Source organism: Thamnophis sirtalis, unplaced genomic scaffold (genome assembly GCF_051295495.1).
Source record: "Thamnophis sirtalis isolate CommonGarterSnake01/CBP01778 unplaced genomic scaffold, rThaSir2_p1.2 scaffold_3, whole genome shotgun sequence".
NCBI classification, from domain to species: Eukaryota; Metazoa; Chordata; class Lepidosauria; order Squamata; family Natricidae; genus Thamnophis; species Thamnophis sirtalis.
The window spans coordinates 134384163-134409276 of NW_028261383.1; the positions used below are offsets into that span (position 1 = coordinate 134384163).

The 25114-nt window shown below is 42.8% G+C and overlaps 1 protein-coding gene across 3 annotated transcripts in view; it reads right to left on the bottom strand.

Moving 5' to 3' along the window:
• Window positions 1-25114, bottom strand: part of TTYH2 (tweety family member 2) — an 85998-nt gene that overhangs the window by 50088 nt on the left and 10796 nt on the right. For all 3 annotated transcript variants that reach the window (XM_087710183.1, XM_087710184.1, XM_087710182.1), the window contains exon 2: window positions 13713-13885. In XM_087710183.1, coding sequence (XP_087566309.1) covers window positions 13713-13885 — 173 coding nt within the window. The remainder of the gene's footprint in view (window positions 1-13712; window positions 13886-25114) is intronic.

Below are 25114 nucleotides of genomic sequence, written 5' to 3' on the forward strand. Positions count from 1 at the left end.
CCCGAAGGTCTGGAAATCACGTGCTTCTGTTCTGGGGAAGGAAGCAAGTCATGGGAAGCGCATGCTGGTTTAATCATTATGTTTATTCCTAAATACAGATAGTTCTATTCAGTAAAGAGAATTAGAGGGGGGTGGGGAGTGGGGAACCCTCCTTCACCTTTGGAGGCTCAGATGACTCTCAAACAATTAAGAACTAAAATCCTTGTAAGCCTTGGAACAAGTAATTGAATGATCTAATTGAGAACAGTGTTTATAGAAGAGCAACCAGTAGAATCCAATGAAAATCCATCAGAAAACACATGGAAGGAAATATATGAAGCACATATGCGGATGTCATTTCCTCTGTGCTTTTTGCTAAGATTAGCCAGATGGTGAAACAGAACACCTATTTCTAACATTGCAAGTTCTTAAAAAGACTAAAAACCAAAACATTAGCAATAAAAGCAACAAGTAATCTGACTGGCCTGGTTTACTTACTGTGCTCAACTACCCCATAGTTTGTTTGATTTTTATTAAAGATGTTATCGGGTTCATGTTTTCACACAACATGTTTACAGGCTTTATCTGCTGCTCCAATAAGAATCAATCCTGAGCAGGTTAATATATAAATTTGGGCAGTAAACATAGTCAGAATAATACATGGAAATGTACGAAGCTAGCTACTGTTTGAACGTCTCAAATAGCAAGATAAATTTAGGGCACATCTATTACCAGTCTTTTATGCAAAAATGTGATAAACAATTGAAACATCAAATCTGCTTGGAACAGGGCAGCATAGAAATAAAGTAATTTAAAAAATCAATGATGAAAGAAAAGAGTTTATTTTCTCTAATACACCTATAATTAATGTTCTGGCTATTCTTGCATAAAAAGTGATTATTTCTCATTGGTGATATGGAGGAAATGTCAGACAAAATATTCAAAATTCAGCTTTCCATGACAGTGAACAATTCTTGCCACTTTATATAATTTCACAAAAGGCTTCCCCAATTTGCAGCTCTTCAAATGTTTGACTACAACCCCTATCAACCCTAGCCAGGCCTAAATGTCTATGGAGATTCTCAGTCATCCAGATCACGATTTTCCCAAAGGTGCTTTTTCAAGAGACAACTGGTTTTTCTTTGAAGACATTTCACTTCTCATCCAAGACTCTTCAATAGCAATAGCAATAGCAGTAGACTTATATACCGCTTCATAGGCCTTTCAGGCCTCTCTAAGCGGTTTACAGAGAGTCAGCATATTGCCCCCAACAATCTGGGTCCTCATTTTACCCACCTCGGAAGGATGGAAGGCTGAGTCAACCCTGAGCCGGTGAGATTTGAACCGCTGACCTGCTGATCTAGCAGTAGCCTGCAGTGCTGCATTTAACCACTGCGCCACCTTGGCTCATCTTCAGAAGAAGCAGCTTCTTGGATGAGAAGCAAAAAGTCTTCAAAGAAAAACCAGCAAGTCCAGTTGCCTCTTGAAAAAGCACCTTTGGGACCTAGCCAGGCCTATTATTTTGCTACTTAGAAATGACAGCTGTTAAGTAACTAAACATATCCAGAAGACATTCTTCGTTGCCACTACTTGCAAAGTGCATCACTCTTCCATGATTCTTTCATCCTATGTTTCTGTATTCTGCTTTACTGTAAAGTATAATGCCAATCCAGACAAGAAATTGCACAGAATAACTGGTTAGTGTTGGTCCAAAGCAGCCAACATAGATGCGTAATACGCCATCCAGAAATAGGGAAGGAATACAAAGGTAAATTTAAAAAAGGAACAGAAACACTCATTAAGTTCAGTGAGCTATAACTGTGGCTGTCTTTCATCATTTGTTTGCTTTCAAGAAAGTTGCAAAAGTGGGTTAGGAGAACCAGGTTGATTAGGGGTTGAGGGGGAGAAGGCCTACAATTGTGAATGCCCCAACACTGGAAGTCTTTAAGATGTTGGATAGCCATTTGTCTGAAACGGTATGGGGTTTCCTGCGTAGGCAGGGGGTTGGACTAGAAGACCTCCAAGATCCCTTCCAACTCTGCTATTGTATTGTATTGTCTTATTTCTGTCTGGACTTTGTTTAACTCTTCCTAATCTTTAGCTTTTGCTGTAGGCTTTAGATGAACTAAATGCCTTTTGGCAATGTATGGCCTGGGTGTTGGCAATGATGCACCTGGAATATAGGTGCATCAATTTATAGGTTGCTGAGTAAAATAAGATCAGCTGCTTAATGTTTTACATTTAAACTGACCCACTACAAAGGAAACAGAATGATACTATCAAAAGGCAGTGGAAGCTGTTGTTGTTTGCATATGCACACACTTGGGCCTTAGAAAGCAACATTTGACCCCCATTTCTATGTAAGTTTAGGATGAGAAATAGTCTTGTTTATAAGATGGTAAAATATTCCTTGATCTTGCAGAGCATGTAATGTAAGATTTGAAGATCTTCTTTTTCCTCAGCTTTCTAAACATAAAAATGAAGATATCCCTATGGATGAGAATGTGATTAGGAAAATATTAGAATGTGTGGAAATAAATAGGTTAACACTTGAAATTAAAGAGAAGGAACAATCTGATTATTACAATATATGGGAATTATTTTATCAGTGGCTAGAGAATAAATATGAAAAGTGGAAAAAAGCAGAAGAGTGAAACAGAGAAAATGTTTTAACAAAGTTAAATAAGTTAAGAAGAGGATTGTTATAGTATTAGGCCTGGTATATATCAGTATTACTATTAAGTTAAGAATAGATAAAATAATAAATATAGCTGTTAATTTGTAATTGTTATTGTATAAAATATTAGCACAAATATATGTACCCAGACAACACACTGCTTAATGGAAGATGATGTTTAAAATAAAATAAAAAATGTATACAAAAAAAAAAGATTTCTAAACAGAGCAAAACAAAATTCAGTTGTCTGTTTCCAAGTTTAAACTGTTATGGATGTTCAGGTGCTGAAGAAGACTAGGTCCTATTTATATAGACAATTCCTATGATATAACCCTGGTTTAACCACTTAGCTTTATCAAAGGACTGATAGGATTACTTTCCCATTTTCATAACTTGGTTTAAATTAATCATGAGGATAAGATTTCCTATCATGTGCAGCGTCTATGGCTATAACCGTCTTATTCAGGGGGATGGTGAAGACGGTCTCACACAGACAGGAAATGTTTAGATGAACATATTCGAGTCCAGGAGACGAAGATATAATCTCTCTTTCCTGAGGCTCCCAATTTCATTCTCCTCTAATTCAGAGCCTTATATGCAAAGATCATATGACCCTTGGAAACCAATTATGCCATCCCTTTGGAAGAAAAAGTAAAACAGATCCCTTCAGTGTTTGATTTCTTTTAGCCTCTAGGAATTTTCTACAAGGGAGATGAATACTGGAGTACAATAAGACTTCTCGGCAATATTAAAGGAAAACTTAAGAATCATATGTGAAGCTTTGCGGCACCTACAAATGCGCCTTCTTCTCTGAGTCAGGCATGGAAGTGAAGCCAATGACTCTGTGCTTTACATGGGTAGCAGGGAGAAAAAAGAACAGGTAATCAAGCACTTGGCTAAGAGAAAGATAGTGAGGTGAACCATTATTATCATTTCATTTACAGAATTGGGAAGACAGTTTCTTTGAAAGCATTGAAATGTTGTGGTGAATTGATTATCACCATAAATGGATGAGCTCATCTTTCAGGTCAGATGCCCAAGATAAAAATTGTTTCTTGGACCACTTACTTCTTGGTGATCAAAACTTGCGGCCTTTCTGAAAAGCATCCTCACAAAAACATAAAAATAAAAAACTTTAAAACAGGCACAAGCACAAAGAACAATATTGCTAGGGAAGTGATGGCTAACCTTTTTCTAAAGGTATGCCAAAATTATGTGCTATCGCGTGCACGTGCCCGCCCACCTGCACATGCACACACGACCCCCCACCCATGCATGTGAGCGTGAACCCCCCGTGCATGTGTGTGTGTGGGGGGGGGAATTTTGCCCTCTGCAGGCTCCGGAGGTTTTCTTGAAGCCTGGGGAGAGCGAAAACTGCCTCCGCCGGCCCTCTGGAAGGCCGAAAATTAGCTGGCTGGCACGTGCATGAGCAATGGAGCTGAGGGTTGCCGTGCCGGCAAATATGTGTCTGTGTGCCACCTGTAGCACGCATGCCATAGGTTCGCCATCACGGTGCTAGGGTATCTCTAGCCCATGGAACAAGAACTACTAGAGGCAGAAACCAGATTCAGGGTAGGAAGCACTTGAGATTGCATTGTTAACATTTGATGGGTAATGGAAGAGGCAAGAGGGTTCATAAAAAGAGTATTTATTGCTTTTTCTGCTTTTAACTGTATAGATCAAGGGTGTCAAACTCAAGACCCGGGGCCCGGATCTGGCCCGTGGGGTGCTTAGATCTGGCCCATGGGGCCGCCCTGGAAGCAAAGGACCAGCCTGCAGTGCCTTTGCCAGCAAAAACGGAGCTCAGGAGGGCTGCGTGCAGTCAAATGGAGCTAGGGAGCCCGTTTTCGCTGGCAGAGCACTCGTGTCAGGCCTGGAAGACATCTTTTGCATTGGGACTTCCAACCTGCCACATTTAATGCTGTGGGAAAATGGGAGGGGGGATTATATGGACTATGGGGGAGATATATAGTCATAACAACATTCCTTTCTCAGAGAGTCAAGGACATCTTGCCCTGCACCTGGAGGGGTATGACTGGGAGACATCTCCAGTTGGGACGGTGCCTGATTGGGCCACGTGACGGACATGTGGGTGCTGGGCAGGGGTCTGGACTTTCACTTGGGTGGGGAAAACCTGGAAGCTTTCAGATTCGGGTTTTCCCAGATGTGCCAATATGACATCGCTAATAAAATGGATCTTTGAGGAACTCCAAACCTCGGAGTCTTCTTTCATTGGGGTGTTACTTGGAACCCTGGCAACTCGGACCACCACAGGCACCCCTGACAGGTGCATCGAGCTGCCCACGTCCACCCTGCCCCCCCCAAGGTCAAACACAACCCTGATGTGGCCCTCAATATAATCAAGTTTGACACCCCTGGCGTAGATGACAAGATATCATTGATAGCTGTTAAAAATAGGATGGTACTAAATGATCACATCTGCCTATTGAACAATGTACAGGCTGATTAGGAAGCAATCAAAGCAAATGGAGCAAATAAATATTCCCAAATGGAGGAGTGACTGACATTGTTTTATTGCCCCCTTATATTCTGCATATAAATGAAATAAACGTGACACTGGAGTAAAGGAAATGGAATTTCAAATTATAATTCTAGAAAGAAATTTCAACAGCATCAGATATGCTAATGATAAAACTTTGATGCCTAAAGAGTCTTTTGTTAAAGGAGAAAGAGGAGACTAAAAAAAATCAGTCTCCTTCTGAATATTAAAAGAAGTACATTATTACAAAGCCAAGCCCATACAAATAGGCAGAGTAGTAGAATAAGAAATAGATTTTATCTTTCTCGCTAAGAGGATGATAACTTTATCCATGAAATAAAAAGTTATTTGCTGCTGGGGAGAAACAGTATGATAGATCTACTCAAAAGATTAAAGTGAGGAGATATGTACTGACAACAAAGCTGTCAGCCTCTGCTTCGCTTGCTTGCTTTCGGCTATCATGGGAATGGGGAGGGGGGCATGGTATTTGGGGTGGGAATATATGGTACAGGGGTGATAGTCAAAAAGGGAGTTTTGTTCTCACCATCTTCTGTGCATGCTGATGGCCAATGTTTGGACTTGGTCAAGGCCTCACGTAAGCTTACAGAGACAGACAGGAGATGGGCCATATGGGAAAAGGAAGCTTTTGCTGTCAGATGGGCTTTGATGACCTGGCAACACTTCCTAGAGGGGGCGAAACACCCTTTTGAAGTATGGACTGATCATAAAAATTTAGAAGCATTGAAAACCCCGCGTAAGCTGTTGCTTAAACAAGTGTATTGGGCAGAGCACTTCAACCGTTTCAACTTTACAAGGGGGGGGGAGAACTTTATGGCTGATGCCTTGTCCAGGCTTCCCTAGGACAACAGCTCTAGGCTGAGCGTGGCTCATCCAGTCATCCCAGCTAAAAATCTGGCTGCCCAATGGTTACTAGGAGCCAAAACCCAGTGACTTGGATGTGACTATGGACCTAATGAACAAACTCAAGGAGGGCCTTGAGTCCGATGACTGGTTCAACAAACATTCTGATGAATGCACCATGAAGGATGGACTGGCTTGGGTAGGTTAACTGGCTAAACTGTATGTTCCTGCTGACCTGAAACCTGTTGTTCTTCAACGGGCTCACAATTCGAGAATGGCGGGCCATTTTAGATTTGTAAAGACTTTGCATTTAGCAATAGCAATAGCAGTAGACTTATATACCGCTTCATAGGCCTTTCAGGCCTCTCTAAGCGGTTTACAGAGAGTCAGCATATTGCCCCCAACAATCTGGGTCCTCATTTTACCCACCTCGGAAGGATGGAGGGCTGAGTCAACCCTGAGCCGGTGAGATTTGAACCGCTGACCTGCTGATCTAGCAGTAGCCTGCAGTGCTGCATTTAACCACTGCGCCACCTTGGCTCTTGGATTAAGAGACAATTTTGGTGGCCTTCATTGAAAAAAGACATTGAGTCCTACATAGCCAGTTGTCCCGTCTGTGCGGGAGCAAAAAGTCCACCGGGGAAGCCCCAAGGTCTCCTACAAAGTGTTGCCTGTCCTGAAGCCCCATGGAAGGAGATATCAATGGACTTTATTGTCGAGTTACCAGAAAGTCTAGGAAATATCGTTATCACCGATCTGTTTTCCAAACAGGTTCATTTTGTGGCTTGCTCCAAGATCCCATCAGCGAAGTCATTGGCTAAATTGTTTATTTTACATCTATAAAGGTTACATGGAGTGCCTAAACGCATTATTTTGGACAGGGGGGTTCAATTCACCTCCCTCTTTTGGAAGGAGTTCCTGAAATTGATTGGCTCCACCCAAGGGTTAAGCTTCGCCCACCATCCTCACACTAATGGGGCTTGTGAACGGAAGAACTCGGTTTTGGAGCAGTACCTCCGATGTTTCATCAATTATAAACAGGATAATTGGGCTGAACTGTTGCTGCATGCAGAAGTGGCATACAATAATTCTGTTCACAGCAGTACTGGCATGACTCCTTTCAAAGGTGTGTTTGGTCAGGACTTTGTACCGATTCCTGAATTGCCTCAAGAGAAGCCGCAAATTTTATCCTTATCTGAGTGGAGTGATCAACTTTGCCAGTTTTGGCCCATGACCAATATTCCCTCTAAGCTGCGCAGCCGCACACATGACAATAAAATGCTACACAACAGTTTCCAACGGCCGCGCAGTGATTTTTAATGACAAGCAGTAGGCGGGACGCTCCAACACAGTTGGGGAAAATCAGGTGCTCAGGCATGAAAATGTGCTGCTCAAACACTATACTTTTCCATGCACATTGAAAAAAAATTGGAGGGAACATTGCCCATGACCCGCAAAGCATTAGATGCGGCTCACGAGGCTCACAAAAAACAGGCGGATAAGAAAAGGACTAAGCCAAAAGAATACAAAGTTGGGGATAGGGTGTTTTTGTCCACCAAGTTCCTACAAACCACCCCAAAATCAAAGAAGCTGGGCCCAAAGTACGTAGGTCCGTTCCCCATTGTGAAAATCATAAATCCTGTATCAGTAAAATTGGAATTGCCGAAGAACCTTAGAATTTATCCTGTATTTCATGTGAACCTGTTGAAACAGGAGCACACTTTTTCCGTTCGTCCGCCTCAACCTTCACCTCCAGTCCCTCTTCTTTTGAGGGAGAGCAACATTTTGAAGTTAAAGAAATCTTAGATTCCAGAAAACATAGAGGTTGCATTCAGTATTTGGTGTCCTGGAAACATTTTCCTCCTTCCCAGGCTGAATGGGTCAACAAATCTCATGTTAGGGCTCCCAAGCTTTTGCAGAAGTTCTACACCAATTATCCCGATAAGCCTTGATGTTAGGATAGATGTAAATATTTATATTGTTATTTTGTATTGGGTTTTTCTCTCTCACTCTGCAGGGATGATATATCTTTCTGAAGGAGGGCTGGATGTCAGCCTCTGCTTCATTTACTTGCTTTCGGCTATCATGGAAACGGGGAGGGGGACATGGTATTTGGGATGGGAATATATGGTACAGGAGTGATAATCTAAAAGGGAGTTTTGTTCTATCTTCTGCGCATGCTGATGGCCGATGTTTGGACCTGGTCAAGGCCAACCGTCCTGCATACCAAACTGATGATGGTTCTTGGAGATGCAGCCCACATGACACCTAAGGGAGTTGCAGATTGGGCAATGGGGTGGGGGTGGTTGGAGGGAGGGGGCTGGGCAAATGTTTGATATGTATGATTTTGCACTTTTCTGACTCATACCTTGCTTTACTTCTCTGCCATCTATTCATAACCAGTAAAAGTACTTTTAATTGCACAAACAATGGAGTTGGAGGATTTCTTTCTTGGTTACTGAAGGAGGCATGCCTGACAAAAGCCATGCATTATCAAGGCCTTCATTGAAAGTTGGACCATCAGGAAAGCCGAATGGAAAAAAAAATTTTTTGAATTATGTGGCTGGAGAAAAAAAAATTAATACTATCTTAGAATGCAGAGACAAATCATGAAATACTAGATACCATACAAATAAGGAAGCAAAAGCTTAAATAACTTGGAGAATCACAGGAGAAGAACCTTCAAAACAACCAACAGAAGACAAGATGGTTACATATTCACTAATGATAAAAGCATGGAACAAATGCTTAATGGAACAAATGTTTACTTCTTCATCAGAAACACTGTAAGTTTTTGTTCAGTTGCCAGACCTATATAGGTATTATTTGACTTACAACCATTCATGAAGCAACAGTTCGAACTATGACAGCACTGAAATAAGTGACTTACAACTGTGGCTCTTGCACTTACAACTGTTGTAGCATCCCCACAGTCACAACTATGGTTTGGGCGCTTAGCAACTGACATTTATAGCATCCTAAGGTCATGTGATGGCCAATTGTGAGCTTTCTAGGTGGCTTCCAACAAGCAATGGGAAAACTGGACTTGCTTAATGACCACTGGAAAAAAGGTCATAAAATTAGATTTGGAGACATGATAACTCACTTAATGACTTCATCACTTAGCAATAGATGTTTCATACCAATGTGGTCATCAGTCAAGGACTACCTGTATAGTAGCTGACATGAAGTGAAACTTCATGTTGCTTCTTTGTATTGAGGTCATAGCATGTGATGTAAAAAGTCAGGAAAGTACCGTAGAGTGAGTTATGGAAACTTATTATTATTATTATGTTATTATGAAGTGTTAATATTACTTTATAATGCCTTGGTAAGACCAACTTGGAATACTGCATCCAGTTTGGGTCGCCACAATATAAAAAAGATGTTGAGACTCTAGAAAGATGTAGAGAAGAGCAACAAAAATGATTAGGGGACTGGATGATAAAACATGAAGAACAGTTGCAGGAGCTGGGTATATTTAGTCTAATGAAAGCAAAGACTGGGGTGACATAATAATAATCTTCCAATATTTGAAGGCTGCCACAAAGAAGAGTGGTGGTCAACCTAGTCTCCAAAGCACCTGAAGGCAAGACAAGAAACAATGGATGGAAACTAATTAAGGAAAGAACCAATCTAGAAAGGAGAAATTTCCTGACAGAACAATTATTTAGTAGAATGCTTTGCTGTCAGAAGTTGTGAATACTCCAATCTGGATGTTTTAAAGAAAAGACTAGACCACCATTTGTCCAAAGGGCTCCCCTCGTCCGGGACTTAATTTTAGACGAGAGGGCAGACCTGGCATGTATTACTGAAACCTGGCTGGGCCCGGAGGGAGGAGTCCCCCTCGTAGAGATGTGCCCAGAAGGATTTCAGGTGCTTCATCAGCCGAGAGCCCAGGGAAGGGGTGGCAGTGTGGCTATTGTTATCCGGGAGTCTTTAGCACCTCGTAGGATCCCTGCTCCGGAGCTTGTCGGGTGTGAATCCCTGCTGGTGAAGTTGGACCTCATGGGTCAAGTGGGTTTGCTGTTAATGTACCTGCCTCCCAACAGCGTTGCAGCAGCCCTCCCCTCGCTCCTCGAGTCGGTAGCCGAGCTAGCAATTGAGTTCCCCAGGCTTATGGTGCTTGGGGATTTCAATTTGCCTTCGCTCGGTGAACACTCTGATGGGGCGCAGGAGTTCATGGCTTCCATGACAGCCATGGGCTTGACCCAGGTAATTCGGGGCCCAACCCACTCAGCGGGTCACATGCTTGACCTTGTATTCCTCTCGGAGCAGTGGATTTGTGATCTTGGTCTGAGGGGTAATGAGATCATACCCCTGTCGTGGTCAGACCACTGCCTACTGAGGCTAGACTTCCGGAGACCAAACCCCCACTGTAGGGAGGAGGAACTGACCGGTGGTTCCGCCCCAGGCGACTTATGGACCCCTTGAGGTTCCAGACGGAGCTTGGGGTTATTCCTGACACTCTCGCCCACAGTCTGGTGGAGACTCTGGTTGCTGCCTGGCACTCGGCAGCATCGGAGTCCCTTGACCGGATTGCGCCACTACGGCCGCTCCGAGGTGGCGGATCCCGGAGGCCCCCTTGGTTTACCGAGGAGCTCCGGGAGAGGAAGCGCCGGAGGAGATGCCTAGAGCACCTATGGAGGTCCGATAAATCCGAATCGAGCCGAGCACTCTTAGCAACTTGCACCAAGGAGTAAATCAGGGCACTTAGGACAGCAAAAAGATCATATATTGCCACCTTGGTTGCGTCCGCTGAGTCTCGCCCAGCCGCCCTGTTTAGGATAACCCGTTCCCTCCTAAATAAGAGGGATACAGGGGACCCCTTGCAGGGTAGGGCTGAAGACTATGTCCAGTTCTTAGCGGACAAAGTTGCTCGGTTTCGGTCGGATTTGGACTCCACCTTTGCAGATCCAGCCGAGGCACAGGAGGACAATTTGGCAGACCATCGCTGGGTTGAGTTTCAGGATGTTGCCCCCGGGGACGTGGACAAGGCCATGAGAGCTGTGAGTGCCTCCACTTGTGCACTGGACCCGTGTCCCTCCTGGCTGGTTGCCAACAGTGGAGAGGTGACACGGGGCTGGATCCAGGCGGTGGTTACCGCCTCCCTTCGGGAGGGGATCTTCCCCTCCGCACTTAAAGCGGCGGTGGTGAGACCCCTCCTGAAGAAACCATCTTTGGATCCAGCCGTTCTTAACAATTATCGTCCAGTCTCCAACCTCCCCTTTGTTGGGAAGGTTGTTGAGGTGGTGGTGGCCTCCCAGCTCCAGCGGTCCTTGGAGGAAGCCAGTTACCTTGACCCATTCCAGTCCGGCTTCAGGCCTGGTTACAGCACAGAAACCGCTTTGGTCGCATTGACCGATGATCTCTGGAGAGCCAGGGATGGAGGCCATGCCTCCATCTTGGTTCTCCTTGACCTCTCGGCGGCTTTTGATACCATCGACCATGGTATCCTTCTGCGACGACTGCGGGAGGTGGGGGTGGGAGGCACTGTTTTGCAGTGGTTCTCCTCCTACCTCTCGGACAGGTCGCAGTCGGTGTTGATTGGGGGGCAGAGATCGACCCCTAGGCCCCTAACATATGGGGTGCCGCAGGGGTCGGTCTTGTCCCCCCTACTATTTAACATCTACATGAAACCGCTGGGCGAGATCATTCGGAGGCACGGGATAAGATACCACCAATACGCGGACGATACCCAGTTGTATCTGTCCGCCCCGTGCCAACTCAATGAAGCGGTGGACGTGATGAACCGGGGTCTTGAAGCCATTAGGGACTGGATGAGGGCTAACAAGCTTGTACTCAACCCGGAAAAGACCGAGTGGCTGTTGTGTTTCCCTCCCAATAATTTGGCTAGTGTTCCATCACTCAGGCTGGGGGGCCAAATATTATACCCCTCAGACAGGGTTCGCAACTTGGGAGTCCTCCTGGACCCACAGCTGACCTTTGATCATCATCTGTCGGCTGTGACCAGGGGGGGCATTTGCCCAGGTTTGCCTGGTGTGCCAGTTGCGACCCTACCTGAACCGGGAGGCTCTCACAACAGTCACTCGTGCCCTTGTGACCTCTAGGCTGGAATACTGCAACGTGCTCTACATGGGGCTGCCCTTGAAGAGCATCCGGCGACTTCAGCTAGTACAGAATGCGGCCGTGCGAGTGATTGTGGGTGCACCTCGGTTCGCCCACATAACACCTATCCTCCGCGAGCTGCGCTGGCTACCTGTTGATCTCCGGGTGCGCTTCAAGGTGCTACTTACCACCTATAAAGCCCTCCATGGTAGTGGATCTGGGTACTTGAGAGACCGCCTCCTGCCAATTACCTCCTTGCGACCTATTAGATCACACAGATTAGGCCTCCTCCGAGTTCCATCCGCCAGTCAGTGTCCACTGGCAACTACGCGGAGGAGAGCCTTTTCAGTAGTAGCTCCGACCCTTTGGAACGATCTCCCCGTGGAGATTCGTACCCTCACCACCCTCCAGACCTTCCGCACAGCCCTCAAGATCTGGCTATCCCGTCAGGCCTGGGGTTAAAGATTATAATCTGTCCCCTCCCGAATGATGAATGAATGTTGCTTTTATTTTTAATTACGTACTGTTTTTATATGTCATTGTGTGTACTCCCTTCCCTATACGTTGTAAGCCGCCCTGAGTCCCCTCAGGGAAAAGGGCGGCCTATAAATAAATTTATCTACATCTACATCTAAATGTTATAAGGTCTCCTGCTTGAGCAGGGGGTTGGACTAGAAGACCTCCAAGGTCCCTTGCAACTTTGTTATTCTTTTGTCACACTTCTTTCCTTTCAAACTATAAACTAAAGAAGCAGAGCACTTTGTTTATACAACATATAATTTTAGTATATAATACTATATAAATGCTAAATAAAAATAATACTATGAACTCTCACTTTTATAATAACCATCCATCTTAACATTCCAGAAAAAAAAGTAGAAAAGCAATGGTAATAATACTCAGTATCTTATTTTACAGTAACTTCAAATCCATGACAGCTTGGGAAAGTTTCCTTGCACACAGATTTTATACTCTCTGTTTTGTTTCAATCATATACTATTACACAAGAACAGGTGAAAACTCTGCGGAAATTTATAGCATCTTCTTCTATAGATATAAAAATGGCTGTGTGTGATCCAGCATAACTCTGGAACGCCTCGAGCAATTTCAACCAAACTTGATAAACAAATGACTTACTCTCTGGAAAAAAATACTGTGGGGGTAAGACACCCCTAAACCCCATTGGTGTATGTGTGTGTTCTTTTAAGATACAGCCTGTTGTGCCTTAAAATGACTTCTACTGTACTGCCATAAAATGGCTTCTACTGTGCAGCGCTCTGGAGTTAGTTGCAGTGGGAACAGCTTCATGGTACTCCCCAGGGGGGCTCCCTCTGGTAAGGGGGAAAATCCAACATTAGAAATTAGTTTGGTCCGGACATTTTCCCTATAAATAAATACTCGCGCAACGTCATGTTATCGGCTAGTTTAGAATAAAAAAACAGTGGGTTTTCCTATGGACTCACTTTTTAACTGAATGCTGTACTTCTTGAGGAGAATCAGCCCTCAGGATACCAAGGCTCTTGAGTTACAACTTTTCATAGAGGATACTTTTAAAAGCTGTCACTGAAGGAAGCTTTCAAAGCTTTCCCACACCCTTATTACAGATCAGACTGAAAAAAAACTCACCAACACATGAGAGCAGCTACCACAGCAGTCCAGGTGATGCAACAAGAATTGGGCTTCTTAGTCTCCGACTCTTCCCTCTTCTTGCAGCAAGATAGGCAGATGAGATAGATGCCAAGGAAAACCAGGTTGAGACCCAAGAATAGAACTCCGGTCAGAGCCAAGAGGATCAAGGACTATGAGACAAGAAGGAGAGAACTTGCTTTAAGCCTCTGTTTCTAGCTTTAAAAAAAAACACAAGTAAAACATTTTCCTGCCACCAGTCAAAACATTCTGTATATTTGATGCTAGAACCAGAGCTACTAGCCGTAATGCTGATCTCTAGCTTTGGTCTTACCATAATTTCAGAACGAAAGACTTACTTTTTATCATCACTTGACTCTTGTAAACAAATGGTCAAAGGATGGATAGAAACAGGGGTGGGCTTCAAAATTTTTAGCAAGGGGTTCTCTGCCTGTTCGCTGGGTGTGTGTGGCCATGGTGGGTGTGGCCTAGTTGGCTTCCTGCACCACAGCAGGATGGGCATTTCCCCCCAGGCTCCGGAGGCCTTCTGGAGGCCAGAAACGGGCCCATTTCCAGCCTTCCCGAACTTCCGGTAGGCCCATATTTCGCCCTCTCTGAGCCTCTGTGTGTGTCTTGCACTTACCTGCATCCAAAACAGGCTGCGTGGGGACTCCTGGGAGGGGAGGGGTGGGCGAGGCCAGCCAGAAGTGGGATTTGGAGGTTCTCTGAACTGCACAGAATCTTAACTAGAGGTTCTCCCGAACCCCTGTGAACCCCCAGCAGCCCAGCCCTGGATAAAAAGATTCAGCAAGTGGACTTCTTATACACCACAGCATATGAAGTTAATTTAAAACTAGCCTTTTTAAAACGAAGTTTACTTGGAATTTGTCTTGCTTAAACTACTGGAAAGCAAAGAAACAGAAAAGATCTATCTATGTGTTAAGATCTATTTTCTTTTTCTTTTTTAATATTATTTTATTTTATCAATTTCATATATACATTCACAATTATATGATCTCATAACTGTTATTAATAATATGTATTTATAACAATTTTTCCCTACTGTTGACAATATACTTGAAGATTGCTTTTTTATCATCCCATAGATCCATCTTATCTTACAACGGTCCTACTTCTTCTTCCCTCCCTCCCTCCTTCCTTCCCTCGTTTCTTCTCTCCTACTCCCCTTTCTTCCCTCCCTCCTTCCCCTTCCCTCCTTCTCTCCTTCCTTCCTTCCCTCCTTCCTTCCCTCCTTTCTTTTCTCCTTCTCTCCTTCCTTTCCCCCTTCCTTTCCTCCTTCCTTCCCCCCTTCCTTCTCTCCTACATTCCCTCCTTCCTTCCCTCCTTTCTTCTCTCCTTCTCTCCTTCCTTCCCTCCCTCCTTCCCACCCCCCTTTCTTCTCTTTCTTCTCTAAGATCTATTTTCATCCACATGCCAACCTGCATGGTTTAAATTTGGCAATTCGCCAACTAAATTGTTAAAATTCTGCTACAGCATCCACTTAAACAGCTATTTATTTACTACATCAAATATATACTTCTCTGGTAATTAAACAAACATGGCAAGTTAAATTTCATGAAAATGAAATAAGAATCCCTGTAAACTCAGAAAGTCAGGAGGTTAAAAATGATCCTATTTCATTGTGTTTTTTAAAATATTTTATTTTATTTATTTCTACCCTGCCTTTCTTATTTTTACAAATAACTCAAGATGGCGAACATATCCAGCACATTTTTCTCCTCACCTCCTCCCTATTTTCCTCATAATGACCACCCAGTTACGTGGGTTGAGCCAAGAGAAAGTGACTGCCCAAAGTCATCCAACTGGCTTTCCGGGTTAAGTCATGACTAGAACTCATGATCTTCATAAAAAATGCTCATATTTCAGACCTTAAGACTTATTACATTTGCAAATATGCATGTGTGATAAACACAAATCACAAATATTAGCGATACTAGCCACTACCAGCTGTATGCCCAACTGTATCAATCATTTGTGACTTGAGTAGTTGAAAGGGAAAATAATTATGAATCATCAGCTGTTTTCCAAAATCGTAAGAACTGGTCTTACTTGCTGGGCATAAGTAATTAAATGACCATTAACAAGCTTTATGTGCCTAAACAGAAGTGCCATTCCCCTATAAGAGGTAATTCTGCCTCAGGCAACTTTACCATTAATAGCTGCACAAATATAGGCCAATTCAAGGACCACTTATGGCTTGTGGTGGGTGATGCAAATGCCTATTTACTGATTTTTAAAAATGTTTTCCAACCCATCATCCAGTTAACTCTGTAACACGGAAGTGGTTTTAGTTCTGCAGGCAGAAAGCACACTACATTTAGAGTGCCTGAAGCCAGCCAAATGCTCTACATGAAAGATGGACTTCTCTTACCGTGGGAAACAATTTTTGGAGTTATAAACCATTCTGCATTTGTAGGATTGCAAATGGACCATAATAAACATTAAGAAAAGTGCAGTGCTAAAATGCAAATGAAATCCCCAATTAAGCAGGGAAAAAAAATAGGATGGCCTCTGATAAATCTTTAATTTGTTCCTTAATTCGTTCTACCATGTTAGAGCTCACATCCTTCTCTCACAATATGGTGCCTATACACTGTTATTATCTCTTGAGCCATAGAAATTTTAGGCTATTCTGCTAAAATTCTTTCTATGTTTTGTGATTATTAAAATGTCGGTTCTTTATATTTTAGAAGAGTTGGTTCCAGAAAGCAGGATCAGTCATGTCTTTCTTTCAAAGGTAATATTTGATAATACTTCCAATTTTTTTTCCAAAAGTCTACCCATTTTTGCAGAACCTTTGCTTCCATCCACACTTTTATTCAAAATATATTGTTTATTACAATATAGTATTGGTATGAAGGGGACACAGTGGCTCAGTGGCCAAGACGATCAGAAAGTGGTTCAAATCCCTAGCGCCGCATAACAGAGTGAGCTCCCATTACTTGTTGCAGCTTCTGCCAACCTAGCAGTTTGAAAGCATGTAAAAATGCAAGTAGAAAAATAGGAACCACCTTTGGTGGGAAGGTAACAGTGTTCCATGCAGCTTCGGCGTTTAGTCATGCTGGCCACATTAACCCAGAGATGTCTGGGGAAAAAAAGAAGAAGAGAAAGCTGGCTCTTCAGCTTTGAAATGGAGATGATCCCCTAGAGTCAGAAATTACTAGCACATATGTGCGAGGGGAACCTTTACCTTATAGGTTTGAAGCATGTGGAATGTTTTAGCTTATGCCACTATTAAATTTCTATACAAAGTAGATGTTTTATTAATGGAAACACCAAGATCGGAGAAAAATCTTATTGCTGCATAATACAGTTTAGGAACAAGATATATAAACTCTATTCTGACTCAATTGATTTACTTTCTCTTGAAGGCTTTGAACAAGATAAACTGTTATGCAGAATGTACAGGTACTTCTCGACTTACAACAGTTCACTTAATGACCGTTCTTATTTACAATGACATGATTTATGACAGTTTTTCACACTTATGACCATTGCAGCATCCCTGTGGTTATATGATTTACATTTGGGTGCTTGACAACTGACTCACATTTATGACAGTTGCAGTGTCCTTGGAGTCACAGGAACACTTTTTGCAACCTTCTGACAAGCAAGGTCAATGGGGAAGCCAGATTCACTTAACAATTGTGTTACTAACTCAACAACTGCAATGATTCCCTTAACAAACATGGCAAGAAAATGGGGCAAAACTCACTTAAAACCTTTCTCACTTAGCAACATAAATTTTGGGCTCAATTGTGGTCATAGGCTGAGGACACTTGATAATAGATTGGCCCATCATGCACAACATTTTTTCAGATGGGTGATTTCCAGTCCTTCCACCTTCATCTCTATTTTTCATAGAAGTTGCATTTCCTTACAGGTAATCCTTGACTTATGTACGACCACCATTGAGCCCAAAATTTCCATTGCTAAGTAAGACAGTTGAGTCAGTTTTACTGCATTTTATGACCTTTCTTAAGTGGCACCCCCATTGACGGTGCTTGTCAAAAGGTTATATGACCCCAGAAACCGTCATAAATATGACTCAGTTGCCAAGCGTCTGAATTTTGATCATGTGACCATAGGGTTATGCTGCAATGGTTGTAAATATGAAAAATGGTCGTAAGTCACTTTTTTCAGTGCTGTTGTAAGTTCAAATGACCACTAAATGAACTGTTAGAAATTGAGGACTACCTGTAATGTAGCTGGCTGAGAATAATGAACTGTTCACTGTTTTCTTTCATTTATTGTTAAATTACTACGGCTAATGCCCTTCCCGGTGGATATACTTTATGACAATATCTTCGGCATCTTTACAGCTTCCTGCACTCTCTTTCAAGTGTTTCCTTGCCAGGATATTTACATCAGAACTATTTAGGACATTAATGGAATTTATACTACCTGTCTTCCAAAAAAGAGTTCAGAGAACTTAGCGAATAACTTTCCAGATACTCATCAGTTAAACTACTGTGCCAGACTTCATTAGTTATTACAAGGAAACTGTAATACTTCCCGTGCAAGATTAGAGGTCTCAAAACTCAAACTTTCAGCCTTGTTGCCATGATTTCACTGTCAGAGGGGTTTGCATATGTTATGTACGTGTACCGTGCATGCATTTATTGTTACAACATAGCATATGCTTTCTAAGAGCGCAGGTGAAGTGCAGATTCTTAAGTGGTGGGATTCTAAAAATTTTACTACCAGTTCTGTGGGCGTGGCATGGCTTGGTGGGCGTGGCAGGAGAAGGTTACTGTAAAATCTCCATTCCCACCACACTCCAGGGGAATGGTACTGCAAAATCCCCATTTCTTCCGGATCAGCTGGGACTCGGGAGGCAGAGAATAGATGGGGGTGGGGCTAGTCAGAGGTGGTATTTACCAGTTCTCCAAACTACTCAAAATTTCCACTACCGGTTCTCCAGAACTGGTTAGAACCTGCTGAATTTCACCTCTAACATGGAAGCTATTTAATGACTATAATATGTACTCAATTTTTTCAAGCCTATCTTCAGAGATGTGGACTATTCAGAAAAAAAAAAGATTTTACAAGAGCTTTTTAGAAGCTTACTTGGACTGTTGTGGTATATCCCATAAATTCATTTTAAACATAGGGTGTATTGTCTTTGCATACTATACAAATTCCAGTTTTCCATCTATCCTTGCAAATTGAAATGTTCCAATCTGATGGACTCTGTCTTCCCTTGTTAGGTTGCTAATTATATTTTTTTTAAGCAAAGCAAAGATTTTACCGGGAAAGCATAAGGGTGGGAAAGTTTTAACTCCATCACATTTAGTTTCTCGGTCTTCCTAAGTGTTGAAAGCCCACCCACTGAATCTGAATTTTTTCTCACTTTTCATTATCAGAAAAAATGTGCATAGCAACTTCACAGGTGTTGCTATTTTAATCACAGTGCTTTCCACTCTGCATATAAACATATCCCTGTAGCTTTAGTTTCTGATGACATGTTTGGAAGCAATATGTCACCCAAGAGAGTCAGATGAATGTTAAGAAACATGGTACCCCTTGTCTTGGCAACTGGATACTCATAGTCTTGACAAACACAGTTGTGTTTTGGCTCAGGCCAACAATAGCCTCCCTTGGAGTCTTTGGACAACATGTTTATGCTCAACCCAATCTACGCCCCTTCTCCCTAAATTTCTTTTTTTAAATAGGAAGAGGGACTGCTATGCAGGCTACTTTCAATTCCTAGAGAGAATCAAATTAAGAAAATGTTCATTTCAGAGCCAAAAGATAGTTCGGCTCCAAGCACAGAAATAAACTGAGAAAATAATGGCAATGGCAATAGCACTTAGACTTACTGTATATATCACTTCGCAATGCTTTACAATTCTCTCTAAGCAGTTTACAGAGTCAGCATATTGCCTCCAACAATCTGGATCCTTATTTTACCGGCCTCGCAAGGATGGAAGGCTAAATCAACCTTGAACCAGTCAGAATTGAACTGCTGGCAGTTGGCAGAGTTAGCCTGCAAAACTGCATTCTAACTACTGAGCCACCACGGCTTTTGCAGTGAAGAATGAAGGGCCTTGGAGGATATAATTCACAAAAAAGGGTATTTGTCATAGGCTGTAAGAGATCAGTCTCTCCCTACAAGTCTCATAGGACAATATAGAACAGTAGCAGCCTCCATGCAAAACATTTCTAACAATGTTCCATGTTGACAATCATTGCAAGACAGCAGTAACTAGGCAAGTGTGAATGAAGCTGCTGGGAGGTTAGGTCATTCTACAATACCAAACATGCATTTGTTCTAATCTCAATGAAGGGCACTGGATTTGAATTTTAATGCCATTATAGTCTGCAATCTGGCTACCTAAAGACCTGCACTCACACTGTATGAACTTAGTGGGACTTTTAAGACGTCACCATTTTTCTTTGACATGTTGAAGCAGACCAATTCATCAAATATCAGAGCAAATTTCTCTTTATTTTTCTAGAGTACCATCCTTGAGTAAATTAAACGAGCTGTTTTCTGCCTGCTTTAAATGCATTCCAAAAATAATATTTAGGTTTTATTAATGTTTAGAATGGTTTTCAATTAGCCTCCGTTCATTCCATTGTGATAAAGGACAGTTCAATAAAGATGTTAACAATGGTGGGCAAGGATAATTGACGCGAAAATACAGCCTCTCATTATCAAGACAACCCCTGCCTTCTCGAGGTGCCCACCGTTTCCAACAGAAGGGGCTCTGTCGACTCTTGGGCCCGGCGAGCTCAAGTAGTACTTAGCCTAGAATCATGGATCCCGTTCCGGGATGCATGCGACTCTACAGCGAAGGGATTGGCGATGCCGTACCGACGCTAAAGACTTAAGTCAAGTCAAGTGTTAACAATGTCCAGCACCGGGCCCTCAGTATCAAAATACTGTAATCAGATGGACCAGATGTTCTTAGCCAAATAAAGAAATGCATAAGATTTTATTTATTTATTTATTTAAATGTATTGGCTGCTCATAGGGACGTGGTGGCTCAGTGGCTAAGATGCTGAGCTTGTCAATCAGAAAAGTTTGGTGGTTTGCATCCCTAGCACCGTGTGACGGAGTGAGCTCCCATTACTTATCCCAGCTTCTGCCAACCTAGCAGTTCGAAAGCACATAAAAATGCAAGTAGAAAAATAGGAACCATCTTTGGTGGGAAGGTAACAGTGTTCCATGCACCTTTGGCGTTTAGTCATGCCAGCCACATGATCACGGAGACGTCTTCGGACAGCGCTGGCTCTCTGGCTTTGAATGGAGATGAGCACCGCCCCCCAGAGTCGGGAACAACTACCACATATGTGGGAGGGCAACCTTCACCTTTGCCTTTATTGGCCACTCATCTTGGGCAGACTCTTTAATCCAGTAGCAAAGAGGGATTGTATTAATGGATGCATTAAAACAGTTCTCTCAAGAAAAATAAAAGCTTTCCTTTTTTCCACTGACTGCAGAGGCTTTGGTACTGCTTCTCATCAACCAAGCCTTGTCAAATAGAGAGTCTTGCATGACACCGGGGCCAAGCTGGAGTTCCCAGCAAACAGCAATTTGTTTAAAACTAAATCACAAGGATTGCTTCGGACACAGAGCAGCTTTTTTGTTGCTGAAACCCAGTTGCTGTCAAAAGGCATCCCTTGACCTCATTAGGACAGAAGTATGCTTTGTCGGATGGTGTTAAGACCCGAGGTTCCCATTCAGCACCTTCCGATGAATGCTGGAGCAAAGGGAAGAAGGGAACTGCAGACACACAAATCCCTTAATAGCACAAACATCAGCCAGGATGACAAAGGAAGTCAAAGGAACTCTACACAAAGGAACCCTACATAATAAAGGCATTTGTAAGGGCACAGTTGGGGAGGGAAGAGATATTTTTCACAGAATCAGTGGTGAAATTCATTTTTTTTTTAATACCGGTTCTGTGGGCGTGGCTTGGTGGCAGTGGCAGGGGAAGGATACTGCAAAATCTCCATTCCCATCCCACTCTGGGGCCAGCCAGAGGTGGTATTTGCCGGTTCTCCGAACTATTCAAAATTTCCACTACCAGTTCTCCAGAACCTGCTGAATTTCACCCCTGCACAGAATGCAGCCCCAACATAAAACAACCGCAAGAATTTATTAACCAAAAGCCAGCTTTCTGTGGCAAGAAAAAACTTATAATTCGACGTTGAAAGAAGAACAAAAGTTTTCTCATGGTCAATGCAGTATTTTGGGCCTTCTGGTGTGAAAACCTCCAAGTTCCTCACAGGAAACATCAGGAATGTGTAATCTTATGACTGCTTCTTCACTCCACATCACTCTGTTCAACACACCTCACTTTAAAATATTTCAGGCCATCTTCAAAAGGATCCAAGTGGCAGTAAAAAAAAAATCCAGACGGAAGGGTTTTCATCTACTCTTGCAAGAACATTTCAAGGTGACAAAGAACTCATTATACTTTAGTAATAACTGAATGTACGCTCTTTAAAAAAAAAGAACAGAGTAACATAGGATGATGATAATGTTTCAATAAAACATATTTTCAAAAAACAGATGGGTAGAAACAGTGACATGTATTAATCACCTTTTAAACACTGTAATTTGGTAACTAACTGAACATGAATTTTGTCAGCTTCACTCATCAGCTGTCTTAATTACAAAAGTTTGGCAGTGGTATTTTAAAAACTAATAATAACTGAAAAGAATCTTCTATGAAACAGAACTTGTTTTTTTTTATTTGTAAGGAGGTAGTAATCCAAAAGCATAGTCATTCCACTGGATTCTGAACAGCTTCAATTCCATTTTAAAACGAAGTATATTTTTAAACCATTCTAATGCAATCATTTATTAACTTTATCTTCCCCATATCAGACAAACAGGAACCATGTGAGCAGAAAAGAAGAAAGATCCATGAAGGGAGTCCATGTGGGGGATAAGGGTTGGTATAGATGCTGCAATGCCAAGGAAAATCACAGAGATGTGGTGTCTGAAATTTCCATGGTCTATTCAGAAACAGGCCTCTCACACACTGATTACTGTATTTTTTGGAGTATAAGACGCACCTTTTCCCCTCCAAAAAGAGGGTGAAAATCTGGGTGCGTCTTATACGCTGAATACAGCATTTTTGGCCTACCGAAACTCCGCCCCCTTTGCAAAAATGGACGAGCAGAGGGCTTGGGAGGCTTGCAAAGTGCTCCTGGGGGCTGGGGAGGGCAAAAACGAGCAAAATACAAGCCATCTTTACCTGTTTTTGCACCCCAGTCTCCAGGAGGACTCTACAAGCCTCCCAAAGCTCTGCATGCCCCTCCTTTTTTTGGCAAAAAATGAGGTGTGCAGAGGGTTTGGGAGGCCTGCAGAGTGCAAAACCTTTTTTTAAAAAAATTACCTCTTAAAAATCATGTTGCGTTTTATACTCCAGTGCATCTTATAGTCCAAAAAATACAGTACTTAGGGTGCTAATTTGGAATCATTGTTCAGCTCCAGCATCTTTACAACCAAAAGTAGAACCATCACTTGGAAATTGGGGTTGTATCAAGTAAAGTTAGGCTAACAAAAGCTAGGCTGCCATCTGATCCATTGATTCTTCATAGCTATCTGCAGAATATTTAGAGTAGATAGATGACCAGCAAGGCCAAGGTTAATAATGCTCATTGATGCATGTAAAGACCCTTTTCGACATCAGTTCTTCTAGAAAGTGTTTTTGTTAATAAGTAAACCTAGGTTAGAGGTCTGCATGGAATTACATACTTGCAGAAGATGCCCATGCCAATCAAATGCCAATTCTGGGACTGCAAGGGGTCAACGTGCAGAGTGTGATGGTACTGGAAGATCTCAGAGTGTGCGTGAAACAAAACAAAAAATTGTGTTTACAAAGCTCTAATCACTTGGCTTGACAATAACTAGATTTTAATAAGATGTGATGCTCTAGGGAAGGGAAAACAAGGCTTTTACTTTTATCAATACACATCTTGGAGACATGTTCCTTTGCAGAGTGTAATAGCCTGCCAGAATCAGAGCAGCAGACAAAGGATGCTTGATCATGTGAACAGGGGCTTGTCATTGGCAACCACTGTCACCATAGCCTACATCTTTTGCCTGCAATGAAAAGTATGCAATACACATTTCCCTGTCACCATCAAGTGCTCTTGAGATGAGAAACAAACATCAGAAATCCCGTAGAGTGGGCAGCTGTGCCATGCACCATTGTTCACTTCTTTGATGGCGTAAATCTAGCCAAACAGTGCCAGGTTTCTATGAGGCAACAATCCACAGCCTGGGCAGTATCTGCTTCTCCTTGGGTAATTTCCAACCCTGAGGTCAGAGGAGTGTGGGAGGAAGAAGAAATCATTCTACTTCCTTCCCAAGCCACCAACTTCACATGCTCATAAATGGCTGCTCAGTCTCATCTTGGCAGGATGCCCCTTAATGCATGGTCAGCGATGCAATAGTACTGCTATCTGTTATCAGCCAAGACAAGACCAATTTTGCAAACAGCATCTCTTACTCACTCTTTCCTAAACTTACAGTCACCACAAACCTCAGTAAGAGAACAATGATGTACCATTAAATGAACTATTCAGCCTACCAATGAAATGTATAAATTCTGAGCCATAACTTTTCTCTCCTCTACTTTTTTATTTTTAATCTCAGTTGTTCTGATCTAGGCTTCCTGATACAGTAAAAAGCACACGCTTAGTCCCCAAAACCCTCTTTTTATTTCAAAGGCTGTGAATTATGTTCATTAACAGCCCGTAATGAGACCCAAATAGTTTGTAAAAAGTCCAACAGTAGTCTGCCAAAGTCTTTTGGGATAAGGCTGATAAGCACCCACCTTTATCTTCCTTGAAACGCTGCCAATGGGCAATTAGCTTGCAAGGCCACACGGAGCAAAGAGTCAAAACGGAGCTTCAGAATTTAAACCAACCAGCACAAACAAAGTTGCTTCCTGCAAAAGCTCATGTGCCTTTGCTCCTCCTTTATGTCCTATGGAAGGGACCCAATCACCTCCAAGCCTTACTCCCGAGTCCTCCCTTTTGTCTTAACTGTTCTTGCATTCTGGCTGCTCTGTGCATGCGTGCGCTGGGAACAGGCTCCCCCTGTTCCTCTGCCTCGCTGATGTCTGACTCTAGAGGCTCCGGAGGAAGCACAAAACTCCCAGATGGCCCTGACCCCCTCTCTGCCTCTGACGCAGAGCCCTCGTCTGAGCCTTCCCCAGACTCCAGGACTGTCCCATGTTCTTCCCCAACCTCCTCACTGTCTGACTCTGCTGGCAGCTCCACAGGCCACCAGCGGACCACAACATCAGTAAAGAAGGAAGAAAATCAGAATTAGCACTATTTTTTGTTAACTCGAGAAGGAAGAAATGTCATTCACTGTATCGCAGGAATATAACCTGCATGCTGACTCTCAA